This window comes from Somniosus microcephalus, chromosome 22 (genome assembly GCF_052327205.1).
Source record: "Somniosus microcephalus isolate GS21.2 chromosome 22, FLI_Smic_1.0, whole genome shotgun sequence".
Lineage (NCBI taxonomy): Eukaryota > Metazoa > Chordata > Chondrichthyes > Squaliformes > Somniosidae > Somniosus > Somniosus microcephalus.
Genome location: NC_141008.1, coordinates 69,960,218 through 69,982,982, shown reverse-complemented (window position 1 = coordinate 69,982,982; position 22,765 = coordinate 69,960,218). Strand labels below are relative to the sequence as shown.

General features: G+C 39.9%; 1 protein-coding gene across 1 annotated transcript in view; it reads left to right on the top strand.

Annotated features, from left to right (window-relative positions):
• supt6h (SPT6 homolog, histone chaperone and transcription elongation factor) overlaps positions 1–20,406 on the top strand; it is an 87,574-nt gene extending 67,168 nt beyond the window's left edge. The window contains exons 24-37 of the mRNA XM_085965026.1: positions 2,012–2,139; positions 3,623–3,830; positions 5,619–5,766; positions 5,887–6,029; positions 6,743–6,883; positions 6,969–7,164; positions 7,809–8,047; positions 8,685–8,798; positions 10,849–10,973; positions 12,147–12,259; positions 12,512–12,592; positions 13,831–13,985; positions 15,063–15,232; positions 17,121–20,406. Coding sequence (XP_085821152.1) covers positions 2,012–2,139; positions 3,623–3,830; positions 5,619–5,766; positions 5,887–6,029; positions 6,743–6,883; positions 6,969–7,164; positions 7,809–8,047; positions 8,685–8,798; positions 10,849–10,973; positions 12,147–12,259; positions 12,512–12,592; positions 13,831–13,985; positions 15,063–15,232; positions 17,121–17,310 — 2,151 coding nt within the window. The 3' untranslated portion in view covers positions 17,311–20,406. The remainder of the gene's footprint in view (positions 1–2,011; positions 2,140–3,622; positions 3,831–5,618; positions 5,767–5,886; positions 6,030–6,742; positions 6,884–6,968; positions 7,165–7,808; positions 8,048–8,684; positions 8,799–10,848; positions 10,974–12,146; positions 12,260–12,511; positions 12,593–13,830; positions 13,986–15,062; positions 15,233–17,120) is intronic.
• The last annotated feature ends 2,359 nt before the right edge of the window (positions 20,407–22,765 follow it).

Here is a 22,765-nt window from a genome sequence, read left to right as displayed (position 1 = left end):
ACTGCAATCATTTACAACAGTAGCATTTGAGTGCTTTGTTTATTAAAGATCAGTTGACCTACAAACATACATAAAGTACAGCTGGTCTATCCAGCCAGTTCCATCCTGACATGGTGCAACCTACACTTCTATGCTATTGTAACTTATATGGATGCTCCTTAGCATCCTTAGGTGAGCGATTGGGTAATGTTGGTGTTCAGAAGGACCTGGGTGTCCTTGTACACGAATCACTGAAAGTTAATATGCAGGTACAGCAAGCAGTTAGGAAAGCAAATGGTGCTAAACATGGATTAATGCTAAACATTGATTAGTGCATCTAATTGTATGAGTTGCATAACTTACGTCAGAAAAATAAAAACAGAAAATGCTGGAAATACTCAGCAGATCAGTCAGCATCTGTGGAGAGTCTTACTTTGCTTTTGTTTTAATAAGACAAGAATTGGAAAATATGTTTATTCATTTTTTTGGGGGGGGGGTTTAATTAAACACATTTCTTGTATTGGGGAATTTTTTTTTAAGGGGGTGAGAAAGATAGTGTGAATATCAAAATTTAATCAGAAGTTCCACAGAAAATTATTACAAGATGTATACTTTTGTGGCAAAAAACAAGAACTGTTTCTGGAACATACACGTGGTAGACTCCTTTTTAGAAACCTTTCGGACTTGAAGGGAAGTGCTGCAGAAAACATGCTGAATCGGTGTAATTCAATGAATCTAGCAATTCCAGAGCTCCTATTCTGGCAAAGTGTTTATTGTGCATATTGCAGAGGTGCCATCTTGATGCAATTTGATCATCTGAAATGTTTGATTAGATGCCAAGATTTGAGCACTTAATTGCACAGTAAGACGTTGTATGCTAACTAGGTTTTTATGTTGGCGTTTTGTTGAATTCAGCATTCCCAACGAAAGCAAATAACTTTTATCTAAAACGCCATCATATCAGTACTTCAAAGGACAATAACTTGTAAAGACGTGAGATTGGTATAGGAAGTGAGAATGTGGAGTAGATGTTATATAGTAATGCACTTGTGGGAACAAAGCGGGTAAGAGTTCTGTGAGTTTTGGTGAATAGGTAGTTAAAACCATCTGGTCAGCATCTGCGGGTAGTCAAGAAAGCAAATAAAATGTTGGTATGTATAACCAAGAGGTAAAGATGGTGATGTTGGAAGTTGTATCCGGCTTTAGTATGGCCATATTTGGAGCACCATGTTCAATTTTGGTTTGTCTCACAGGAAAGATGTAGAATTAAAAGAGAGAGCCCAGAGGAGAACGTCACTGCTGATTCATGAAATTAGGTTAGAAGGAAAGACTGTCCACCCTCTCTGGAAGGGTGGAGAGGAGCGAGAGGGTTGACTTGATAGAGGTCTTGAAAATGTTTATGGTCATGTAGAATTTGGATCCAGAGAAGTTCTTTTGGGCACAGGACTCAAGGAGCGTCACAGTTTATTAAAGTTAAGTGTGCCCAAAAATGTAGATAATTGAAGTAACTTTTTTTAATAAGAGTGTGACAGAATTGTGACCAATTACTAGCAGGAGTAGTGGAACAGAAAGCCATGCACTTTTTTTAACGTTTTGGATGACTTCCTATTAGGAAATGAGATTATCGGGCTATTTGTTTTGAGAATCAAAGAAAGGAGCCTGAAGGAATGTTAGAGCGGATGGTCATGTGCCTAAAAACACTTGCGTTACTAGAACATTACTGAAAGCTGTGATTTGTGTAATAATACTGCAACATCTGATTTATGCATTTAATTATTTGGGGGTTGCTTAGTTTTTGTTTTGGCTGGAAATGTCACTATTCAAGGAAATGAAGACTTTCCAAACCATTTTACATCATAAGAATTACTGATGTGGTGTATAGCCAGATAATTGCATTGGTTTTGAAGAATAAGATGTGTAGTGTAAAGCAAACATTTATAATTTAATTCTGTCAGATGCTGCTGCAGCAGGATTATGCTTTTGACTTCTGTACAGACTACAACTAACAGGCTATCATTATTTTCTTATGCAGATCCTCAAACAGAATAACACTCGCCTGGAAAACAGGACCCAGCTCGTTACGATGTGCCATATGGGTCCAAAAGTATTCATCAATTGTGCAGGCTTTATTAAAATAGATACTGCATCATTAGGGGACAGGTTAGTCTTAATAATATAGAAGTACAGTTTGTGAAATTTTGTGCAATATTGAACAAAACCCTGCATAGTTTTCCAGTAATTTGACAATCGCAGTTGTATAGGTATCTGATAGTGTAGCGCCCCAGAGGTCTGCAGCTACCTAACTGCTCTTGCATCCACTGTTGCACTAATGTCTGCATTATTTGTGATCAATATGACCTCAAAACAAAAATTGTGTTCCCTTCCTTCCATTTTCACCTTTTTGGATATGGGCGCTGTCTTCCAGAATATACTACTTCATAATGCATCATGGGCATAATTAGCATGAGTATAAAATGTAAATCAAGTTCTTTAAACTTGAGAAAAGCTATTCATTGAGTTTTATCTCAAATATTGAATTCTAGAATGATATTTGACTGAATTATATTTCACTGTGCATCCCAGCTTTACTGTTTAACCCTCTATTTCTGTTGCCTGCATTTTGAAAAATTTTGGCAATAATCATTCAAATGAGTGATAATTTGACCAAATCTATTATCCCCTCCTAATCATTGACATGTTGTGGATTGTTGTACTCAGCAATTCTTGTATAAGTTATTGTCATATATATACACTCTCCTTCATGATGAGCAGGACTGGATGTGGCCACAGCACACGATTATGTACTCCCACCTTTTAACCTAACTAAGTGACAAAAGCTGCCTTGTTTTCATGTATTGAAATGAAGAGAATTGGTAGTGAGGAAAAAATTGAATATATATTTTGATATTTTGTACAATTAATGATACAGGAAACTTTCGATTTACCGGCACCTAAATAACCAGAAATCTCGGTTAACCAGCAAAATTCAGGAGTAGGTTCAGGTAAGTTTTATTACTTGCCTTCCTCGATCTGTTGCTGCGCAAGGGTGTGGCTGCAGCTGTTGCTAAGCTACAGAGACACTTGGAACTTGTGGCCATTGTTCTGAACCTGTTGCTAAGCAACAGGGTTTGTTGCTTTATACAGAGCTCTCAGCTCCGTATCTTTTACTATAGCTTTCGGTTATCTGGAATTTTTGATGAACCAGCACCACGTCGGTCCCGTCGGTGCCGGATAAAAAAAAGTTTCCTGTATGAAGTTTTCAATCACTAAGTAGCCAAGTTATTATGAATTTGAAAGAAGAATGAAAGTTGATTATTAATAAATATTAGTCATACCATTGTAATTTGTCTATTTTGAGTAATGTTGACGGAACTAAAGTACCGCCCCAATTATCTCTCCAGTTTGCTTTGTTAATCATTGCTGAGCAAATTTCCCCCAACTCACTTAAACGGTTCTTCTCGTTGACTTATAAATTACTTAAAGTGGATAGGATATAAAATTTTATGCTCAACGCATTAGAAAAAATGTTATGTATATAAAGAAAACTAAATTTGACAAGGAAGGAATATTTATTTCCTTTTATCTTTTGCTGACAGTGATATTTACCTGCTTGTGTAACATTTGCCCTGTGTAATATCTGCAGTACTGATTCCTACATTGAAGTCCTGGATGGCTCAAGAGTTCATCCTGAAACTTATGAGTGGGCCAGAAAAATGGCTGTGGATGCTCTCGAATACGATGAATCGGCGGAGGACGCCAACCCAGCTGGAGCACTAGAAGAAATTTTGGAAAATCCTGAACGACTAAAGGATCTTGACCTTGACGCTTTTGCAGAAGAACTGGAGCGGCAGGTTGGTGTTTTCATAAGTGGCTTTTCAATTGCATATTTAATTCAAAGTTATTTGTCAGTTTTGGCACAGTCAGGCTATTCCGCGAGCAGTGTAATGACCAGTATACTGTGTTACAATACTCCGTCTTCTCTGGTTTGTGTCTGGAATTGACGGGCAATTCTTTTTCAAATCCTTATTATACATGAACGGTATAACGTGTAATGAACCTTCAAAAAGCTCTTGTCGTCTTTGTGCTTGATACAGTGGTATTTTCCTGTTTTTTCTCCTTCTATCCTGACAATGCTAACTTGCTGTGGTGCAATTTCAAAGGCACTACCAGCCTTCTGGTACCTAATCATGTGCGAGAGTCGACAGTCAATGACAACAGCCTGTTTTGGGAGGGCTTCTCAACTGAGCACAAACCTGCCCATGTATTTGCACAGCGTATTTGTTTCTTCCACTTAAGGTCCTGGGTGTTCCCAGTTGTAACCCTAACTAAGATTAAATGATCAAATTATTGCTTTGTGTAGCATATACCAATTAGTACCATCAGTTTAATTAACAAGCTGCTCAAATTACGCAAAATTATTTGTGGGAAATCTCTATTGTTTTACTACTTGAAAGTAACTCCCTTCTTCCCCCCCAAAAAAAGCATGTACAGGTTGAGCGTCCAAAACCCGGAGTTCCGGAATCCAGGACGATTGGTGGCAGGGTCGTCTGGAATCCGGACACCGCAACCTGGGCCCAGGCATTTCGGAACCTGTTTCTGATGTCCGAAGTCCGGAAACGCCTGAGCCCAGGTTGCGATATTTCCGGACTTCGGACATCAGAAACACATTCTGAAGTCCGGATAAACACTAAAACCGGCTCGGCCTCGGTCCTGAGGTTGCCGGATTCAGGACGCTCAACCTGTATTTTGAGGTATTTTTCCCTGAAACTCACTGCTGTTCAAGTTTTTTTTTAAAGTTCCATTTAACATTTGTGAATTTAATTTTATACCTACACCTCCGCATACAGTACTTAAAATCACACTCTGACTTTAGAAAAATTATTAGTAAGCTAACATGTTAGGAAAGGAATATTCTGTGAAGTGTGCTGTGAATAATTCTGTGTATGGGTGGGGGGATTTTATCCCAAAAAAGTGGGTTGGGGTCGGGTGGGAAGTTAAAGTGTTAAAGGTCTGAATCCCAACCCGCCCACGTCCAGTTTTAAGAGGTGGGACAGGGGGCAAGCAGCCAACCCGCTCCCAGTAGGCACGTCGCCCATTTAAATACAATGAAGCTGGCATGTCTCAGATTTAACCACCTTTTTAAATTTAACTGTAGCTGGTTGGGTTTTGCAGGCCCCGCCCCGATCATGCTGCCCCCAGCCTTCTGATGCTCACCCCCCTCACCGCTCCTCCGGCCCTCCCGATGCTCCCTCCCTCCACAGCCTAGTGCCGCAGGTCTACCCGCCCGCAGCCAGCCAGCCACTCGATCTGGCCGGCTGCGGGTGCGAAACAGAGGTTTCCAATGCAAATCAGGCCCTGCCATTAAATTCAGCAGGGCCTGTGGAGAAACCCATTCCCGATTGCTTCCTAGAACCGCCACCCTCCCGATTAAAATTCAAACCTATGTGTCAGCTCAAGAATGCAGTCTATATTTGCAAATATGCATGTTTGCCACAGCTGATTAAAATTCAGCAGAAGTTTTAATTTTTTGTGAATTGTAATGAACATTACTTCCAGCGAGTACTAATTAACTAGCAGAACAAATAATTTTCAGTGTCTAGTTTACACTGGAGTGATCTATTCTAACTTATCATTAACAGGGCTACGGTAACAAAGGTATCACACTGTATGATATTCGAGCTGAGCTGAGCTGCAGGTATAAGGATTTGCGTGTACCATGCCGCGCACCAAACTCGGAGGAGATTTTCAACATGCTAACGAAAGAAACTCCGGAGACGTTTTACATTGGTAAGGTTTTTCTCACTGGTGGCTAATGCATAAAATTAGAAAAGCAATATTAAACATTTTTTAAATCTGCAAGTTTGCTGGATTTCCTATGTTTTTAATTTTTCCCCCCCCCCTTTTTAGGTAAATTGATTATATGCAATGTGACAGGAATTGCTCACAGGCGGCCTCAGGGTGAAAGTTATGATCAAGCTATCAGGAATGATGAAACTGGTCTCTGGCAGTGTCCTTTCTGCCAACAAGACAACTTTCCAGAACTTAGTGAGGTATAGCACTGTTCTCAAATTTGGTGTGTGTGTTTGGGGAATATTTTTTTTAATGTATGTTTTACAATTCAGCATTTTCTTTTCTTAAAGTCCCACTCCAGAGACTTGAGCACATAATCCAGGCTGACACTCCAGTGCAGTACTGAGGGGTGCTGCAATGTCAGAGGTGCCATCTTTCGGATGAGACGTTAAACCCAGGCCCCGTCTGCCCTTCCAAGTGAACGTAAAAGACCCCATGGCACTAGTTTGAAGCAGAGCAAGGGAGTTCTCCCCAGTATCCTGGCCAATATTTATCCTTCAACCAACATCACTGAAAAATAGATGATCTGGTCATTTATCAGATTGCTATTTGTGGGAGCTTGTTTACAAATTGGCTGCCGTGTTTCCTACATTACAACAGTGACTACACTTGAAAAGTACTTTATTGGCTGGAAAGCACTTTGGGCATCCTAAGGCCATGAAAGGCACTATATAAATGCAAGCCTGGCTTTCTGCCTGAAGATCTATTTACAGTGTAAAAATCAAAAGAAAAGGATATTTTTTCTCCCTCAGCATGTCTGTTACTTTGAAGGAGTGCATAGTACTGCAGATGGATGTGAGCTTGGCCATTGTTACTTTCTTCCGCATCATTGTCCCTCACATTCTTTAAGCAGAAAAACTCAATTACTAAATAATTGAAGTTGCTCTTAAAAGCTTGTCTTTTTCCCCCCCAGGTTTGGAATCATTTTGACAGCGGTGCCTGTCCTGGCCAGGCTATAGGAGTGAAAACAAGGCTAGACAACAACGTTACAGGTTTCATTCCAACAAAATTCCTCAGTGACAAAAACGTTAAACACCCCGAAGAAAGGGTCAAGGTAGAGATTATTTTATTACAAACCATTTCCAATGTTGGTAGATATCTGACTGGATATATAATTGACCACCGCTGTTCCCTTGTAGATTGGTATGACTGTGCACTGCAGAATAATGAAGATAGACATTGAAAAATTTAGTGTGGACCTTACGTGTCGAACGTCCGATCTGATGGACAAGAACAATGAATGGAAGTTGCCCAAGGACACGTATTATGACTTTGATTCTGAGGCAGCAGACCACAAAGTAGAAGATGATGCAAAGAAGAAACAGCAGCGCACAAGTGAGTCACTCTAATACAGGAAACTTTCGATTTACCGGCACCTAAATAACCGGAAATCTCGTTAACCGGCAAAATTCAGGAGTAGGTTCAGGTAACTTTTATTACTTGCCTTCCTCCATGTGTTGCTGTGCAAGGGTGTGGCTGCAGCTGTTGCTAAGCTACAGAGACGCTTGCAACTTGTGGCCATTGTTTTGAAGCACAGGGTTTCTCCGTATCTTTTACTATAGCGTTCGGTTATCCGGAATTTTTGATGAACCGGCACCACCTCGGTCCTGTCCGTGCCAGATAAAAAAAAAGTTTCCTGTAGATGCTCAACAGGATAATATTTGAATTCTTTATATTGAAAACCTGTCTGTTGAGCGCAGTTTCCAGTTGATCCATTAATTTGCTGTAAGCATTAACCTCCAAGCTAGTCCTCTTATCTTTTAAATGTAACACAACTTCAGAAGAGGCCTTAGACTTATTTGGAGGCTGCTTTTGTTTCCTGTCATCTGAGAAAGCATTCATCTTAAAACTTTCTAGTTTTGCAAACTTACGAAGTTGCAGGTATAATAAGTCAATAGTACGTAAAAACTGAAATGTTTGCATTTTAAAAGAAAAATGAATCCTGCTTTATTAATATTAACTTGCTAACTCTTCCGTAGCATACATCAAGCGAGTAATAGTGCACCCGTCATTCCACAATATCAACTTCAAGCAGGCCGAGAAGATGATGGAGACCATGGACCAAGGAGATGTTATCATCAGACCCAGCAGCAAAGGAGCAAATCACCTCACTGTAACCTGGAAAGTGATAGATGGGATCTATCAACATATAGATGTGAGAGAAGAAGGCAAAGAGAATGCCTTCAGTTTGGGACAGTCTCTTTTGATCAACAATGAGGTAGGGGCAAAAGCACGTCTTCATATTTATTGTAAGTTCAGTATACATTTTATGAAGTTTCATTGCATTTGTATCTAGTGAAATATGTGGAAATTCTGTTGCTCAGAGTAGGCACCACAGTGTCCTCAAAATAATTGCATCGTTTTTTCTCTAATTCTAATTTTTATCTGCTTTTATTTACAATTAAAATACAGATTTGATACTGGTTATTGTTGGCTTCAAATTTACAGTAAATGATCTGTAATGTGACATGTATAGCTTCGTGCATTTTCAATATTCAGCTTTTCTTTTAGACACATTTTACACTTGGGTTCAGATCAATGTTCCCCCTAAGGCGCGCGGCTGCACACCAATCGTGAAGTACCGCGCAAGCCACCACTGGAAGAGATACCACGCAGCAAATTTATAGGGCCCACGCAGGGGGCAAAATTTAGAGGAGACGTTGGTTCAGATGTTTGAGGCGTATCTCTGCAGAGCATGAAACACCTTGGTGTAAAATGTATAGTGAGGTTTTTAAATTAAAGTGGTTCTGCAAATGTTTATAGTGATATATACATTGTATGTTTATGTATCTTACTGAAAAGCACATCTTGCATTATAAGTTTCTTAGTTTTTGATCTGCAATTTCATTATCCAGGAATTTGAAGACCTTGATGAAATTACTGCTCGCTATGTGCAGCCAATGGCATCTTTTGCTCGCGACCTGCTATATCACAAATACTACCAGGATTGCAGTGGTGGAGACCGCAAGGTACTTGCACAACATGCTAACTTGGCTAGCTGGTTTCACTGTGAACAATCCTAATGAGTTTATTAATATGGGTTTGGGTGAGAAAATAGTACAGTTTTGCTTTTCAACTACACATTAACTTTAATCTTCACTCTACCAGTTTGCCTTATGCCTCAATAATCTGGACATTTTACACTAAATTATCCTAATACCCATCAAACAAGTAAGCTGCAATGAAACTGTTGTTTCTGCCATCGGGGGGAAGAGGGGAGATTCGTGGAGCGGCATTGGCCCCTCCTGGTGGTTGGTTATAGGAAGCTGTCATGTTGCTGGGTGGGGTTGGTTTAGACGATTTTCCATGGGAAGGGTCTAAAATATGAGTTACTTTAAAATGTGATTTTTAACTTGAAGATTGCTTTAAAAACTTAGGACAGTAGGGCTTGCAGGTGTATATTAATTTTCAGGCAGGATGTCTGAAATCAGCATCCTGTAAACAATGAAAGATAATTTGATGTTCTACCAACCATCCGCACTCATTCCTGCTGTGCCAGTCCTATTCATTTGAACTCAACAGGGGTCATTGTCAAGTTAGGCTGATGGACTCAGCTCTGGGGGAGTGGGGTTAGTCAGTTTTGACTAAATGCTGATACCAGAGACAGGCTTTTTAAAAAGAAACAGACACCAAAAACTCAGGCAGCGAGATGTTGGTAGAAGATTTTTTTTGTAATGGACAGGAGACTGCAGGGAGAGAAGTTTTTCCTTGGCTGGTACGACAGAATACAATGGAGTTATTTTGTCAAGTGAGATGACCCACTGAATTGGGAGTAGCATTGCATGTCCTTTATTTCATATCGTTACACGGATAGAAGTTGTACCAATTTGAACTAAGTGGTGACTCTCATCATACTTGTTACTGTGTATGTATCGCCTCAATTTGGAATAATTCAGTTTATAAATTCAATAAAAATTCACTTCTTCCAGTATTAACTTGATCTGCCATCAGAGAAATTGAAGCGATATATGTACAAAAGATGCAAATATCCAATCCAGGTTACATAGGGATGCTATTGTTACAGGCTGGGTTATGCTGTTATACAAGCAGATATAGGACACTGAAAGTCGCTCCCAAAAAAGTAAGAGACACAGATCATTTACAGGAGCGACTGATGCCACTGAACCAGAGAAGGTATCTATGGCAGACCTGAATTCATAACCGGCATTGGCTGTAACCTGGGAGAAAGTGGTGTAAAGCAGGAAGAAACACTACAGAGAAGGGAAGAGAAATTGTGCACTGAGCCTTGGCTTGCAGTTGCCATTAATTTATTTGTAACTGCGGATAATATGTTAGATGAAAAGCAAGAGGACATGATTCCTGCTATAACACAATAGATTTGCACAAGCTCTACAAAAACACACTAGATTTGCACAAGCTCTACAAAAAAAAATCATGCTTTAAGAAACAGGAATAGGCCATTCAACCCCTCAAGCCTATTCTGTCATTCAATTAGAAGATGGCTGATCTTCCTCAACTCATCCAATTCCCTTTTGAAAGTTAATATTGAATCTGCTTCCACCACCCTTTCAGACAGCAAATTCCAAATCACCATAACTCACAGGGTAAAAAAAAATTATTCTCATCTCTTTTGTCAATGACCTCAAATCTGTCTCCTCTGATTACCAACCCTTCTGCAAGTGGAAACAGTGTCTCGCTATTTATTCTATCGAAACCCGTCATAATTTTGAACACCGCTATTAAATCTACCCTTAAATTTTCTCTGCTCTAAGGAGAACAATCCCAGGTTCTCTCGTCTCTCCACGTACTGAAGTCCCTCATCCCTGCTGCTGTCCGTTAAAATAAAAAACTTAATGCTGATGATACACAGCAGGTCAGTCAGAGTTTGTAAAGGCAAGAGTCATGTTCATGTTTTTTTTTAATTAAACTTTAAAATTAATCTCTGCCCAAAAAAAAACCCCTTTAAATGGTCATTTTTGGGGGGGTTATACTGTACCTTCATGTTCTGTGTGACTATACAAAAATATTAAATGTGGCATTAATTGTTTTTCTTTCTAGAAAATGGAAGAGCTCCTATCAAAATCCAAAAGGGAAAAGCCCTCTTTTATTCCCTATTTTGTTTCAGCATCAAAGGAACTGCCGGGAAAATTTTTGTTAGGCTACCAACCTCGTGCTAAACCAAGGTTAATATCCCCAAAATGTTACTCTATTATCAATAGATAAACTGTTCCTGAAACCTCAGTAATTATAACCCTGCTTCTGGTTAATCCAGATACATACAACTAACATTCTAAATAAGCCCATGTAATTCTTGTATTGAAAGTTCTCTCCTCTCCCTGGGCCCTATTAAGTATTTATTACGGATATAATTTTGATACTTGTGATTGCACACCGGAAAATAAGTGTCACACTCGTGGGGTTACAGAGTGGATAGCAGTGTTCCTGGAAGTCTTGAGCTGAAAAAGCATGTGAATCTCAATTATGAATTACATGCCGCATTGTTTTATATCCGCATAAAGGTACAGACCCAGTCTGATCTTAGTCGTTAACTGAAACCGGCAGCATTCTGATCACAGTAGGTGACTAGAAGGGATCTGCCACAACTCAGTTAGGTGTTTTAATTTATGATATGATGTAAATGGTTCATTTTAGGACAGGAGAATATTCTATTTTTAGAAAATCTTAATTTCTTTCAAAGATGGTCTATTAGTGTGGAGACCAAAGATGTGAATTTGCTAGAGTTGTGAGAATTTGAAATAAATTTAAGACTGTAACTCAGCTGCTGTCGAAGATAGGGTTCTTTGTGCTTCAGGTTTAGGATGTGAGGAATTAATCTGTAGTTCTTTCTGTAAAGATAGAAAATCTATTGTAGAGATACCGTAAACAGGAAACTTTGTTATATCCGGCACCGACAGGACCGAGCTGTTGCCGATCTATCAAAACTGCCGGACATACAAAGTTAATGTTGAAGGATACGGAGGTTTTCATCTCCGTATCTGACAACAAATACTGTTGCTTAGCAACAGCTTGTAAACAGTCGGCCCGTACCTTGGAAGCGTCTCTGTAGCTTAGCAACAGCTTCAGAGAGACTTTCCAGAGCCTGACTGTTGAAAACAAAGCCACGAGAAGAAAAAAAACCTAACAAAACAGCTCCTGATTTCTGCCGGTAGATCGAGGTTTCTGGACATGCAACCTCCGGATAAACCAAAGTTTCCTGTATTATTGAAGGGAGCCTGCCGTAGTAGTGGTTTAAACATCTGGAAGTTTATATGGCAATTGTAAAAAAAACAGTTTAACAAAATAATTTCCTGTCCATAGTTTGGTGTCTGCGCTCTAAATGCCATGTTGTTTTACAGGGTTGAGTTTGTTACGGTGACACCAGAAGGATACCGCTACAGAGGGCAAGTTTTCCCAACTGTGAACGGACTATTTCGATGGTTTAAAGATCACTTCCAGGATCCTGTGCCAGGTAAGACTAGTCTAACTACAGATGCCAGTGAAGATAACACCATGCCTGTGCGCTTTATAATGGGCTAGAATGAATTGGTAAGGAAAATACAGGGGTAGTTGACTTTTTAATCATTTGAATCAATTCTATTGAAAGCTTGGATAAAATATACACTGGCATTTATTAATTTTTTTGTTGTTGTGGAGATTGTGCAAACAAGGTATTTATCCTTGTGCTATGAATATCCAAATGAATACAGATTACTGTTTCCAGGTATTACGCCTTCAAGTACAAGCAGATCCAGCAGAACACCCGCCTCTATGGATGCAACACCAGCTAATATTAATTTGGCAGGTACATATATGGAAATACTTGTTTTTCCTGCATTAAAAGTATTGGTTACCTTATGTTTCTGATTATAAAATACATTGCTATACTCTTGGACAGAAGGTATTTATGCCAGTTTTATTATCAGTGATAAATAAAGCTAGATGGCACTGATCACGGAAATGTCAATGATAGGAAATGGCTAATTATAATATACTAAATCAGATTGTTACAGTGGAAAGTTTTATTTGATATGCAACTTTTGCAGTTCTAAGTCTGACTTTTGGTACACTTTTACGATAGCAAAATACTGCAGATGTTGGAAATCCGAAATAACAACAGAAAATGCTGGAAAAACTCAGCAGGTCAGGCAACATCCGTGGAGAGAAATTTGAGTTGAAGTTTCGGGTTGAAAAGAAGGGTTCGACCCGAAACGTCAACTCAAATTTCTCTCCACGGATGTTGCCTGACCTGCTGAGTTTTTCCAGCATTTTCTGTTGTTATTTTGGTACACTTTGCTCGCTCCTGCCTCCCTTAATAGTGTTGCTGTCACGATCACTCGAGCCCCTTGTATTTCCCAGTTAACAATTCAGTGGAGTAGTTCAGCAGCCAGCAGGAGCATAACCTAAATAAACCTTTGCTTAGGATTTTGAAGTTTTAACTAATGCGGTTTTAGTAAACCAGTGATGGGGGAGGTTAGGTTGGACATCATTTTGTATCTTCTTAGCCTCCCATATTCCATAGTGATGGTCTGTGCCTCCCAAGACCATCCTGCTAATTCTGTTTAATGTTTAGCTGATAAACATATTTCCGGGTGGGCAGAATGAATTGTATGGGTTTGTTTTTGTAGAGATTTATAATCCTGTAGCCCTGAACCCCAAATTTGCACCTAAAGGAGGTAAAGTGAGATATTGGGGTAATAAAATCGAACAAAATTGCCTCCTAATCCGGAATGTTTTATGGTGGAGTTTGATTTGTTTTGACATGTATATCTGTGGAAAGAAAGTGGTTATATTATGTGGTTTTGTGGTTTTCATTTATACTGTTATAATGTATATGACTTCCATTTGCAGTAATTAATATTAACAGAATCATGGTATATATTGCATACTAAATCTGCCTTGTATCTGGTAAGCTTTCAGTGCAGTTAAAATAGAACTGTTACTTTGATTCAGGTGTGCTAATGAAATGATATTTTCTCGAAATCAGTATGTAATTGGCATACGCAGTAGTTTGAAAAATAATCCTTTTCCTTTCTGTGCTAGATCTTACGCGAGTAGTTAATGCTCTCCCACAGAACATGACAACGCAAATGTTCAATGCCATAGCAGCTGTTTCCGGACAGGGTCAGAATCCAAATGCTACGCCAGCACAGTGGGGATCCAGTCAGTATGGCTATGGCGGAAGCAGTGCCTATCACGTACGTTTGACTGTTTTCCTTAAGATTTCTAATTTCAACTTTTTAAACCCTAGAACATTGGTGCTCATTTCTAAATATCTTTCATGTCCAAAGCGTTGCCCTCATGTCCCAAATACAACTTAACTATTCCCTAGCCAGCGTATGTCCAATATCCACAAAACACCCAGCACACAAATGGGAAACTTACCTCTTCACATGATCTGTGATAGGTTGGAAATACCTAGGAACAATTAACAGCCAAACTCTAAACTGTGCACCAGAGTAACTTTTCTCCCTTCTCCTTGGCATCTTATGACAGGTAAAATAGCCTGTCATATCACTGCTTAGGAGGATAGTCACAGTGAAATTGAAGGTACTCCCCCCTTTGCCTCTATTTCTACTAGATGCTGTGCATCCACATACCAGCATGGCACTTTGGAGAGATCTCGTCCTCTGGGTTGGTTCATAATATTAGAGAGGAATCCGCAGTTCACTGAAGATACCCCGGAGTTTGCCTACAAAATCGCCCTATCCAACAAAGTAGCAACTTCACAGAAGACAACACCTCAAGCAAATTCAAGTCTTTACATGAATGAGGTGCACCGAACTTAGTCAACCGCTACATTTTCTATCTAAGTTTGCCAGCAAATACCAGCTTGGCCAGCAAGAAATCATTTGCTACATCCAACTCTAACGTTACCTCCAAAACACTGATGTACTCAGTTGGAACCCCATATTTTCTTTGTGTCCCAATGTTTTCAAATACTCATTGGATTGTTGCCTACTTTGTTGTACTGCAATATTTTATGCATTCAAAGTACAAATGACATTAAAATTGTCACTGTGTAATGTTGACTGTGGTTTAATTTTCAACAACCTCTTTAAGGAACATAGAGATCCTAAAAAGAAATACAGTAATGAAGCCTGTGGCTGTCTAAGCTTGTTTTATATTCCAGTAATACTGAGTGTTGGAGCAACAGGTACCTTTCCATGGTTAAAATACAACAAGAATGGTGTGATCCCTGTAATCTTCTAAATTAGCTACCTATTTTCTGCCTTTAGTTGAACCTGATTTAGCGGCCTTTATTCTTTTTTCAGGTTTTTGCAACTCCTGCACAGCAGCCAGTAGCAACACCATTGATGACTCCAAGCTATTCGTACACAACACCCAGTCAGCAACCCATTACAACACCTCAGTACCATGGAAATGCTACACCCCAACCTTCTGTCGCACCGCCGTCTACAACCCGACAAAGGTCACAGCCAAAGTGAGTATCTTTGGAGTGGTTGATTGATGCCAAGTTAGGTGGGACAGTAAGTAATGCAAATGGGAGCAGAAAGTGGCAAAGGGTCATGGAAAGATTAAGTAAATGAGCAAAACTGTGGCAAATTAAGTTCAATGTGGGTAAGTGTGAGGGCATCCACTTTGGACCCAATAAAGATAAATAGGAGCATTTTTTAAATAAGAGTCTAGGAACTGTAGAGTAGCAAAGAGATGTGGGTGTCCAAATACACACATCATTAAAAGCTAGTAGATAAGTTCAAAAAGGCTAATGGAATGTTGATCTTTATCTCAGACTGGAATACAGCGAGGAGGAAACCGTGCTTCATTTTTATAGAGCCTTGGTCAGACCCCATCTGGAATACTGCAGTCCGTTTTGGACACCGCACCTCAAGAAGGATATATTGGCCTTGGAGGGACTGCAGCGCAGATTCACTAGAATGATACTGGGACTTGGAGAGCTTGTATTCCTTTGAGTATAGAAGATTAAGGGGTGGTCTGATCTAGGTGTTCAAAATGTTCTACGGATTTGATAGGGTAGCTGTGAAGGCACTATTTCCTCCGGTGGGGAAAATCAAGAACAAGGGGATATAATCTTAAAATTAGAGCTAGGCCATACAGGAGCACAATCAGGAAGCACGTTTTCACACAGGGTAGTGGAAATCTGGAACTCTCCCCAAAAATGCTGTGGACGCTGGGACAATTGAAGCTTTGAAGACTGAGGTAGATAGATTTTGTTGGGGTTTTGGATCAAAGGCAGATAAATGGAGGTACAGATCTGCCATGATCTACTTGAATGGCAGAATATACTGGAGGGGCTGAATGGCCTGCTCCCTGTTCTGAATGTTCCTAGGTTTATATAGCTTGGAAGAATGGTGTAAAATTGAGAGGTGAATTTTAGTTTTCAGCAACCCCACTGCAAAGCTTTGTGCACCAGGAGCACATCAAGAATTTATTTAATGAGACTGCGTGTAATAATGAAAACTCATGAGGGAAGGCTCCCAATATGCACGCCTGGCATACCAAACTATGTGCTGGGAGCGCCAAGATAAACATGTGCCCCGTGATCTACCATTTGCTTTCAAAGATTGACATTGTCTTGTGTATCCGAATGGGAAATAAACACTTTAACCAATTACAGTAGCAACCTTAAATGGCAACTAATTATCAAAAGTGATGCCTGAAGCTCTGGATAAGATACAGGTTTATGAACATAAGAAGTAGGAGTAGGCCATTCGGCCCTTCGAGCCTGCTCCGCCATTCAATAAGATCGTGGCTGATCTTATACGTCAACACGGTCAATAGGGCAGCACGGTGGCATAGCGGGTTAGCACTGTTGCCTCACAGCGCCAGGGACCCGGGTTCGAATCCGGCCTCGGGCGACTGTCTGTGTGGAGTTTGCACATTCTCCCTGTGTTTGCGTGGGTTTTCTCCGGGTGCTCCGGTTTCCTCCCACAGTCCAAAGATGTGAGGGTTAGGATGATTGGCTATGATAAATTGACCCTTAGTGTTAGGGGATCGGGTGGGATATGTGTCGGTGCAGGCTCGATGGGCCGAAATGGCCTCTATCTGCACTGTGGGGTTTCTGTGATTCTGTGAACTCGACCTTCCTGCACTATCCCCATACCCTTGATTGATATCCAAAAATCAATCGATCTCTACCTTGAATATACTCAACAACTGAGCATCCACTGGGTTTTTTTTTGAGCATCACAAGTTTGCAATGTCCCAATTTCAGGCACCCAATCCGGGAGGCGTTCTTGTGATTGGAAGGAGTGTTGTATTTTTGGATGGTATACAGCTGTAAGAAAAATTTAACATGGCAAACGCATGGATTCAAGAACACTAACATTGTTTCTCACCCTTTGACTTAGGACTTCAACTGCTCATACTGCAGTTGACTGGGGCAAAATAGCAGAACAGTGGCTGCAGGAAAAAGAACAGGAGAGACGAAAACAGAAAGCAAAGATGACTCCTCGGCCTTCACCAAGTCCCATGATTGAAGGCACCCCAATGTCCATTGCTGGTGATGCCACCCCACTGCTAGATGAAATGGATCGGTAGAGGAGGACAAAATGAACTCCATTTGAACTTTGATCCCACCTTACCTGGGTCTGCTAATTTCAGTGTTTCCCTATACCAAACAGCTACAGATTGGCATGGGATTTTTTTTCTAAGCTATGTATTGGCTATTTTCAGAATGTCTGCGACATTCAGTATTGCCGATACAAAAGGAAGTTTGATACTTTCAGAAGCCTAAAGGAAATCACTGGAATGTTGGAATAAATAAGCCAGTGGGCTTGTGTACTATGCCAAATGGCTGAAACAGTGAACGCATACCCCGACCCTACTGAGACTTGCACATGTGCAAAAAATGCCAGTTTACAGACAGCCTAATTTTAATTTCTGCGGAGCTGGGATTTCAGAACATTTGTAACCGTTAAGTAATAGATAACCCTGTAAAGCATACTGGTTATCACCTGCTTGACAAATACAAATGCTTCATATCATATATTATAATGGTGTACATAAGTAGGTATATGCAAACTTGTTTTGTTTTTTTATGCTTGTGGTGAAACTTGACAAACAACAGAACAGTCACCAGCATGTGGTGCTTATATGTTCTGGTGGGAAAAGATAGTTTAAATTGTACTTGATTTATTAAGATCATTTTTTTCCCCTTTAAATAAAAGAGCATTTACTTTTCAAGACACTTTCTCACATTCTGGTTATTTTGTAACTTACCAAATTAGAACAGTATATTTCAGTTACCTAATAAGTACTTGGAGTACTAAATGATTCAAACATAAATAGCAGTACTTCTGCATATGTATTTCAAAGCCATTCAGTATGTAAAGGATAGCATAAAGTGGTGATGCAATGAGGGATTGGCATAATCTCAAAGACTAAGAGAAATTGGATCAGTTTATCAATATCTGAACTCCGATGGCATGTGTTAATATATATATTATATTTAGGGGTGGGTTTATTCCATTTGCAATTTTTCTTGGCAGCGGGTGTTCTGTCAGATGGAAAGTAGGCTCCGACTGTTGTACCAAGTCATTGAGCTGGAGTGCCATTGTGCAATGTCATTTGATCTCCAGCAGTTTGTTGTAATATATACAGGGTCTGCTGTTTCCCCACAGCATGTAGCGAAATGAAAGTCAATGCTGCTGTGGTCCAAATCACATGGTACAATAGCGTTTCAGCTCAACTCGTCTCACCCAATCAAGAGTCTATCCTGTGGCTTCAGCTCACAGAAAACCACTTGTAAGGAATGACACTGTTAAAATGGAATAGATATACCGTTCTTGATATCTGTAAAGTCACCTGAATGCCTTCATATATTCCCTTGCAACAGACTCCAACTTGTGTGTTCTATATTTTTCATTGTGTTGCAGCAAAATAGCATATCCTAGGTATATTAAATTACTCCCTTTTGTCACATCTATCAATAATCCAATATAAAACCCTTTCAGAAACATGGCTCAAAAATAATTGAAGGCCTTCAAGAAATATAGAGTATTTACAGTACTGTATTTTCCAAGATATTTAACCCAATGGAGATTGCAACCAGTTTGTATTAAACAAATGTGTTACTTATGGAAAAGCATTAGTGGGGTTTACTATCATCCTGCTTGTACTGTACTAATTGTATTTTATTCCTGAAATTGGTCGCGTTCTTTGAAACTGCCCCATACCTGGATTACAAATGCTGAATCCTCAGCCGTAAGGTTTCAATACGAGTAACAAAGGTTTAGAACTGGTGCATTGTCCAAGCATCTGGTTTCAACTTTGCTTTGTTATTAATCAAAAAGCTAGTCAGAGAAGTTACTTCCACAGCTAGAAGTTAAGTTTTCAGTTGAAAAATGGTAATTTACACGTGAGACATGCTTAGGATGTGCTTGTGGTACTTTAATAAGCATTTGATCTAATGCAATGTCTTATTAACCCAAACACCTTCTAATCATTAGAATTTGCAGTAGTGCAAACACTAATCTAGATTGGATTTGTATAGGCCTATGAAACTGAGTCCAAGTCTTATCTAAAGGCATTGAAATGTTGGAGTTAAGATGGGTTGACAAGGGAGTGATTTCAATCAATTAGGAAGAATACATGCTCTATCCAAAATGATTGACCCATAAGAGCTTCATTTTGTATTTAATCGTTTTGCATTACGGAATAATTTTACACAATCTTGAATGATGTCCCCTTGAAGAGGAGAGTTGACATTTTCAATACAATCTTCACCTAAAATATCTGAAGCTTTTGTTCTAAATAAAAGTACTGTGAATTCAAATCTTGCTTATTGAAACTAGCATTTTGTAGCTACAAGCCTGCACAAATGTAGCCGTATGCAATTTGGGTAAATCCGCAATGGCACAGTTAACCTACCTGCAAAAGCATTGAATTTAAAGAGTTGTAATTAGGTTGAATGTGAGTAAGCTTGGGCTGTGCATTGAAGCCAGTTTTATGCACACTGGGAACTGTATTATGCTTTGAAATATGATGTAATTCTGTTCCATTTTACACTGAAGAAAAACCTGTTTAAACCTATATAATTACAGGAAACTTTCTGGTATCCGGCACGGACGGGACCGACGTGGTGCCGGTTCATCAACAATTCCGGATAACCGAACGCTATAGTAAAAGATACGGAGCTCAGAGCTCCGTATAAAGCAACAACCCCTGTTGCTTAGCAGCAGGTTCAAAACAATCGGCACAAGTTGCAAGCGTCTCTGTAGCTTAGCAACAGTTTCAGCTACACCCTTGCACAGCAACAAATGGAGTTTTAAAAAAAAGTAACAAAAAAGTTACCTGAACCGACTCCTGAATTTTGCCGGTGGATAGAGCGTTCCAGTTATTTAGGGGCCGGTTAATCGAAAGTTTCCTGTACTAGTATCTTAAATCTACTTATTACTAGTTCTTTTTATTGGTGAGAATGCCTTTTTCCACTGATTACAAATGGTGGGAAACATATTACATGGAAAATAATGGGGTTCTCCTTGCACTCTCTTATTTCAATAATTTAAAGTTTTATGGTTTCATAAATGTGTATTGTTGTATTTGCAACACAAGGAAATTTAAACCATATTATCATGCTTTCCATTCTTGATGTCTATTGTATCTTTCCATGAATAAAGCAAATACACAAAGACATTCATGTTTCAATATTTTAATGACTGAATTTCCCCTGCACAGAAGTTCAAAGGTTGACTGTGACATTTCAGTTCACGAAACTTCTAAATTAAATGTTTGTCAGCGCACAGCGTGAAAGTCAACCTGCAATTAATACATTGTACTATTCCAAGTTGCAGCTTCCAAGCTTTTTTAATGTACAGAACACTTCAGTGTGGTAATTCCAAGTACAAAACCATTTTCATTTAAACTTTTTTAAACAGTTATAGAGTGAATGTTTTTCACTTGTTCAGAACATCTCTCGAGGGACCAGCTTTTTACTCCCCAAATCTGGAACTTGTATGCGCAAAGGAACATGAGTAACTACTCGGTACTCCCCCACATATTTTGAAACGTTTATGTAATGGCACTCTGTTGTTTATGCGCAAATGGTACAGCAATTTCTGGCATGGGGCAGATGTGCAGTTAAACTCAAATATCCATGAATTTTTTTTTATTCATTGATGGGATGTGGGCGTCGCTGGCTGGCTAGGCCTGCATTTAGTGCCCATCCCTAATTGCCCTTGAGAAGATGGTGGTGAGCCGCCTTCTTGAACCGCTGCAGTCCATATGGTGTAGGTACACCCACAATGCTGTTAGGAAGGGAGTTCCAGGATTTTGGCCCAGCGACAGTGAAGGAACGGCGATACAGGTCCAAGTCAGGATGGTGTGTGGCTTGGAGGGGAACTTGTAGGTGATGATGTTCCCATGCGTCTGCTGCCCTTGTCCTAGGTGGTAGAGGTCGCAGGTTTGGAAGGTGCTGTTGAAGGAGCTTTGGCGAGTTGCTGCAGTGCATCTTGTAGATGGTACACACTGCAGCCACAGTGCGCCAGTGATGGAGGAAGTGAATGTTGAAGGTGGTGGATGGAGTGCCAATCAAGCGGGCTGCTTTATCCTGAATGGTGTCGAGCTTCTTGAGTGTTGTTGGAGCTGCACTCATCCAGGCAAGTGGAGAGTATTCCATCACACTCCTGACTTGTGCCTTGTAGATGGTGGAAAGGCTTTGGGGAGTCAGGAGGTGAGACACGCGCCGCAGAATTCCCAGCCTCTGGCCTGCTCTTGTAGCCACAGTATTTATATGGCTGGTCCAGTTCAGTTTCTGATCAATGGTAACCCCCAGGATGTTGATGTCCCAAGTTGCGCTGCTCTACCGTTGGCTTCACAAAAATGGCATCTCGCTGTCTGGCTCGCCGTTGAAATGCATTGAATGGCATGAAGTTGCTGTATTTGCACGGTAGATATGAACTAAACTCGCCACAAAGTTAGTCTTGTCCATTTCAGTCTAAGTATCCTTTTAACGATGTGTGATAAGTGTTAATTACTGCCAAACATGCAGGGTAATTTGAGTCAGAGAACAGCCTGCACCTGTGCAACTACACCAGAGCAAGGAGTCGATGCCATTGGGGGGGGGGGAGGAATTTTTAAATCAAATTTAAATACATCATACAGTGCTGGCATTTATAATTTCAGCAAACATGACAAATTTCCAAAGCAGTTAGTGGAGAAATGTTCAATATTAAATTGAAGTTTGAGTTGGCGCGCTCAATCATTTCAATAAGTTATGTGTAAACTTTGATATGTTATGAACAGGTAGTTCATTAGACTCCAAAGGTGCATGGTCCAAGAATTTGTGTGATGCCTTAGAAAATATTGGTGCAAAACACTCAAGGTCACGTTGACGTCTCAGCATCTGAAAAATGTGGGGAATGAATTTCCTCAGCAGTAGTTGAATCCAGTTACACAAAGGGCTATCTAAGATGTACTCTCCATGATCATTTTCCCCATCCACCCTGCGTCGTAAGAAATCGCTGGAATTAATTATGAATACAGGCTGTAAGACTCGATAGACATCCCTCTTTTCATGTCATTTCCCCAGTTTCACCAAGTTAATTTCAAAAACTAAGGAACAAATTGCATGGCACCATTGAAATCAATTGCCACTCCTGGAAACTGAACCTCTTTCCTATCCGGTAAAAAGCAGGATTCTCACCAAAAATCTGATAACCAGCATTAGCCTGAGGCAGAACTGCAATTGATAAATTCACCACAACATGCCTAACTTCTCTTACAGCAATACAGTTTGAGTAAGTGTAAGTGGAGGCATTTCACATTATCGGTGTCAAAAACAATCTGAGCCCAATTCGAGATTAAACCGTATGTAAATTATTTTGTTTGTAGGGCTCGGGAAGATCTAAAACCCTAGCTCTTATCAGAGTTCATATGATGGCTTTGCTTTCTCTTGTTTACCTGTGGACAGGAATTCCTTATAAAAAGAAAGAACTTGCATTAATAGTATGAAGTACTTTTTGAAGTGTAGCTGCTGTTTTAAGAAGTGCGGCAG